The 5965-nt window shown below is 33.7% G+C and overlaps 1 protein-coding gene across 1 annotated transcript; it reads right to left on the minus strand.

Moving 5' to 3' along the window:
- Window positions 1-875: 875 nt before the first annotated feature.
- On the minus strand, window positions 876-1811 carry OR4K14 (olfactory receptor family 4 subfamily K member 14). The gene has a single exon (XM_008533709.1). It carries the CDS (start codon window positions 1806-1808, stop codon window positions 876-878), a length of 933 nt encoding a protein of 310 aa, XP_008531931.1. The 5' UTR covers window positions 1809-1811.
- Window positions 1812-5965: the final 4154 nt, after the last annotated feature.

Raw genomic sequence — 5965 nt, forward strand, 5'->3', positions numbered from 1 at the left:
ACACACTTCCTAACAGATGACTGTTCAAGAGACAGAATCAATTCAGTAGGATGCAGTGCCTATTTAAAATCCACTGTGGGTTAAAGTTTATTAATTTACTAATCCAATGCATATTAAGTGGTGACATTATAGTTCATGTTTATACCATGAAATATTTAGCCATAAAATATACATGTTCCCATGTTAAAATTAACTTCTGTAATTGAGTATCACTGGCGTAATTCATTTTTTAAATAAAAAGGTTGAGTATAATACATATTCACAAGAAAATAATATACTTTTTAAATTAATGGGCTATTGAAATAGTTATTTTTCACCTTCTCCTCCCAGGCTTTCAAAACTAGGAGAAGGCTTCACAGGGTATTATTTACCCTTACGCTAGCTTCCCTGTGCCAGTGTCTCATGTCTTGAATACCTATGAACTGATAGCCCTTGCTGTGTTGGACTATGATTAGGAAACAAAAACTTATTTTCATTCCAATTTTTTAGACAAAATAAAGTAGTAAGAGAAATTCAGCTAAAAAAAAAGAAACAAAATTGCTGAGTTCATTCCAAAGTGTACGTACGGGGTTGGGTATATATATATATATATAGGGTTAGGGTTCGGGTTAGGGTTAGGGTTAGCGTTCGGGTTCGGGTTTGGGTTCGGGTTAGGGTTAGGGTTCAGGTTAGGGTTAGGGTTAGGTTTATTTTATATGTAAAATAAAACTATGTATACATTTTTGTTATTGACATCAACAACTATTTCTCTGTGATGTAACACAATACAAATTACATCAATATAGCGTCAGAATGAAATCTTTGATAGGAATCATATTAAAGAAATGTTATCTCCTGAATGAGTAAGAACATGTAGCTCTATGGAAAGCTGAAAATCAGTGAATAGTCACAGGTTGGCTCCACAGTTTCTTCATAGCTGTTTTCATGTCTTTATTTCTCAATGTGTAGATAAGGGGGTTCAAGAGTGGAGTAAAAATGGTGTAAAACACAGAGAGGAGCTTGTCCACAGAGAACCGGCTGAAAGGCCACACGTAAATGAAAATGCAGGGCCCAAAGAAGAGTGTGACTACCATGATATGAGCAGAACAAGTAGAGAGTGCTTTGTATACCCCACCAGTGACATTGTGTTGGACTGTGATGAGGATAACAGTGTAGGAGATCACGAGGAGCAGAAAACAGCTCAAGGAAAGCAACCCACTGTCTGAAATCATAAGTATGCCCAAGACGTAGGTGTCCATGCAGGCAAGCTTGATCACAAGAGGAAGGTCACAGAAGAAGCTGTCCACCTCATTGGGGCCACAGTAAGGTAAATTCACAGTAAAGGCTACTTGACTGGTGGAGTGCACAAATCCAATGACCCATGAAACCAACACCAGCCTCAGGCAAGTCTGCCGGCTCATCATGGTCATGTAATGCAAGGGTTTGCATATGGCCACATATCTGTCATAGGCCATGGAAACGAGAAGTACCATCTCAGCCCCACCAATAAAATGCAAGAAGAAGATTTGAGCCATACATCCTCCAAAGGAGATGAGTTTTTGATCACTAAGGAAGTCCTTGATCATCTTGGGGGTGGCAAATGAGGCCAGCCATATGTCCAGGAAAGATAGATTCCCCAGGAGGAAGTACATAGGGGAAGAGTGCAAGCAGGGGTCAAAAGTTACAGTAACCACAATGATAAAGTTACCAAGCACAGTGGCCACATAGGTTCCAGAGAAGAATATAAAGAAAAAATTTTGGAGATGCCGTGAAGTACAGAGTCCATGCAACACAAATTCTGACACCAAGGAATAATTCCGCAGGTCCATTATCTCAGGGTTCAGATTTTGTTCTGAATGTATATAAAGAAAAGAGATGTAAACAAAAGTGCCTGTCAACTGCCAGGTGCGTGAAAGTGACCAACTAAGTGTTATCTGAGTATAATTTTTAATTTGTAAAAGAGAATCTAAAATACAGTATATGGAGATTAAAACCAAATCCACACCAACATGTATATTTACCTTTTTCAGACTTCAGTGTTTCCTTAGGGGCAGTCAGATATTCAGGGAGACTCTAACACAGGTGACAGTTGTAGAAACATTTATTTTCTTCCTTCTCTGGGTTTTGTCCATAGGAAAATGTGGAATCAACAAGTATAGAACATGAACCAAACATCCTTAGGAGGATTGAAAATATGAAGATTTTCTGAATCATATTATGTTCTCTCCATATGCATCAATATCATTGCCCAATGGTTGATTATTTTTAAGCATCAGACCTAGGAATTTAAATTAAAGCTCAATTGCAAAAAAAAAAAAAAAAAATCATGTAAAAACAAAGGCAACTGCATACACATTATCAAATCTCTCTCCCTTCTCCATTCTCTCCGTTTACCCACACAAACACAAAACAAAATCTAGCAAAGTCACTTTAGTGTGTGGTTATGTCTATATATCTAAACACTAATCAGCATGTATCTCTCCTGAAGCCAAGAGAAGAAGTAAATTTCATTCCTTGATGATAAAATTAAAAGCAGAAAGATTCTTTTAAGCTAAAAAGCATGTTCTAGATGTAATCATATTTGGGATGATGTATAAATATAGGATAGCTCCTAGATCATGAACTCAAGTAATGCATGTTGTTTAGTAATTTTGGGGGAGGGACATTATTGTGTTGTATGTGAGTTATAGAATGGAGTTTATCATATTCTCAGATAACATATTTTAGGAAAATTTGATCTGAATAATAGCACAAGTAATAGCACAAAGTTTTAATCTAAAGCATTAATCTATGTCATCAGACAGAACAGCATCTAATTGTAGGCCACACAACCCGCATAAGACATAATTATCAAATTTACAGCTAACACAAGTCTGACAGAGTTCAGTTATAAAATATTTTAAAAACATGGAAATATATACTGTAGTCAGAGAATCTCATATATGAAGAAGAGAGAAAAGAGTGTAGACTGATACCATGCTAACAGAGATGTAGAGTAGTATATTATTAATGCATTTTGTTGTAATTCTTGTGCGTTTTTATGTATTATAATTATAATGAGAACATATTTTTACTTTTATGATTTAAAAGTAAGGAAAAACTTTTTTTCTCAAAAAAAATCTCATGGTATAAGTTCTTGTAATGCCTATGATTAAATGATTCCTAAGGAAGATCTGGTTCAGGACAATCCTACCTTTTTCTCCAACTAATATTCAGCTCAAGATATTGCTTTCCAAAGAGCAGTAGATTTGGGATTCTCCCATGTTAAGCTTATTAGGAATCTTTTTTTTTAAACCCTCTTCTTAGGATATATTTTACCAGCTATAAAATTTTCCCATTTTAAATGTAAAATTCAATAATGATTTTTAGCGAATTTCCCAACTTGTACAACCACTTTGATAATGCCTGCCTTGGAAATGACGATCTCAGTTCCTTCCAGGACTTCTCCTGGCAGCAGTCAGGCAATCTTCTTCTTCCTCATTTGCTCATTCACACACTCACTCCTTTGGACCCTATCTATATAACACCACCACAGTTTGTCATCCTCCCTTAATTCAGCATAGAAACCAATCAGTATAAGGGAAATAAATCAATTAACCTACGGTTTATACAATTCTCCTGATCCCACTATTTTTTATTATTGCTCTTGTCCTTTCTTTTAATCAGTTGGATTTGGGATTAAAAAGCCAATGAGCTATTCGTTTGTAAATTTACTGTTTATGAAATGACTGCTTCTGAGATTTTAGGATGGTTTACAATGAAAGATATTTTTCAGGACCTCTCAACAAATAAAATCTATGCAATAATTTTTTTAGGAAGCGTTTTCACAATTATAGATGAACGACTGAGAAATTGAAAATGTAACTTAATTATGTAGCTCTGGGCCTCAAGAAGAAGTAGGATAAGATATATAGGTCTCATTATTAGTTAATCATGAGAAATAAACTGGTGTCTCACTCTCCTCACTAAAAGGAAGATATTGTATAAATCTTTTTATGAAGCCATTGAACAGAATTCTTCCCAGACAATTTCACATAAGATGCAGAACTGTCCCTTGAATGAGCTTTTGTTATGTTCGCCCTTTATAAAATTGATGAAGATAACATAAAATAATAGTTTTGTAAGGCTTCTACAGGGGACTAAAGTAACATATTCCAGATCTGAAATATTCTAATAATGTGAATATGACATAGTGATTGAATTTTAAAATCTATAGAAATTAACGGTAATTACATCTGTTTTAGTCCATTCAAACAGCATCCATCTCAACCAGGCTTTTGTCAGGATTATTATCTCAAATTTCTTTTTTTCCCTCTTGAACTTTTACAAATGCCTTATATTAAAAGATTTAATTGAAACACTTTTGTGGTAATAGATGCTCCCCCTGTTTAGATTGGGATTATAAATCTGAAATTAAACATCACTGTGGACACGATGGCTACAATCATAATTCAGGAACTCTTCACAAGTTTAGTTAGATTACCCTGAAACCCATCCAGGCATACAAATTACAGACCATAATGACTGTACTTTTATTGGTATTCTTTCTCTTTATGGCCATGAAATATTTCACATATAAACCCAAAACACAACTGTGTTTAATTTACTGTTTTATAAAGTTTGAGTGAATGGAAAATTAAAATAATCAAATGAAAAATTCAGGAATCAAAAATAAAAGCTTAACTTGCTGTTTAATCAAAGATGCTCTAAAATTAGATATCGGTGATGGTTGTACAACCTTGTAAACATACTAAAAACCATTGAATTGTACACTTAAGATAGTAAACTTTACAATATGTAAATTATATCTCAACAAGGTCTTTTAAAAATGGAGGCTAAGAGATGTGGAATAAAGCAGACAAATAGACTTCTAATTTCAGAGAACTTTTTATGATTTGCAAAGGCTTTATTAAGATTATTAAATGAATGTTAAACCTGTAAACAAAAAAATCAGGTTGATTTTGTATACCTATTAATGCTACTTAGGAACAAATACAATGACAAAATTTAATTTTGTCTGACAAGTTAACATGATTTACTCCAATGACTTAATGTACAAGATAATAGAATAAATTAGTCTCTATTTGGTTTGTATTTTCAGACGCATACTCACTAAATATATATGTATATTTACATATAAATATAAATAAATATCTATATATTTACATATAGTAAAGTAAAGAGTTACTAACCTGGAGTTAAGATGCTCAGTGCTGACACTGCAGATCCCTCAATTTGCAGGAACTTGAAGGAACTACTGTACTTGAAGGAACTTCTGAAAACATGCATATTTGTATCCTGGAGACAATTTAATCATCTCTTTCTCTTGCACCCTAAAAAAGTATTCAGGAAAAGCATCACTTTAAGAAGTTAGAGCACTTCAGATTTGAGTCTCCCTTGGACTTCAGATATAAATATCGATATCCTCTCTCCTATAAAATTAAGAAGCCTTTAAAGATGGACCATTAATGGCCAACTACCATAGTGGAGGCTGGGGAATAAACCATCTTCTAGTGGAAATTTGCGGTAATGAATCATATTCATTTCTCCAAGTGACAATGGAAGAAAAATTTTAAAGCTCTGTCAGAGTATACAAACATAGATGCAATTATTTTAATAATACAAGCAGAATAATGTGTATCATTATCCAGTTAATAGAGTGTAAAATATGTTTTTCCTTTAAATAATCAAATCTAACAGTCAATTAAATCAATCCAATCAGACAAGTTACATTCTAAAAATATACTGAAAATCTGTCAAACCTACATGTTATTTTATATAACTTTGATCAAGCATAACATTTTGGAGAAGGTTTATTCCTTCCAGGAACACCAGATTTATATATAACAAAATATTTGCTTTCTCCAGATTCATCTGGTCGGGTATAAGGAAATCTCTTGGTGTCTGAGTTAATTTGCACATCACTTATAATTTTCCCACTTACTTCACTAAATCACTTGAAGTCAATTCAGACTTCTTCTGCTAA

The sequence above is a fragment of the Equus przewalskii genome, chromosome 1, assembly GCF_037783145.1.
Source record: "Equus przewalskii isolate Varuska chromosome 1, EquPr2, whole genome shotgun sequence".
NCBI lineage: Eukaryota > Metazoa > Chordata > Mammalia > Perissodactyla > Equidae > Equus > Equus przewalskii.

What these genes read in the sequence shown, in the direction of transcription:
- OR4K14 (XM_008533709.1), bottom strand. Translation starts at nt 1,808, where the DNA reads ATGGACCTGCGGAATTATTCCTTGGTGTCAGAATTTGTGTTGCATGGA.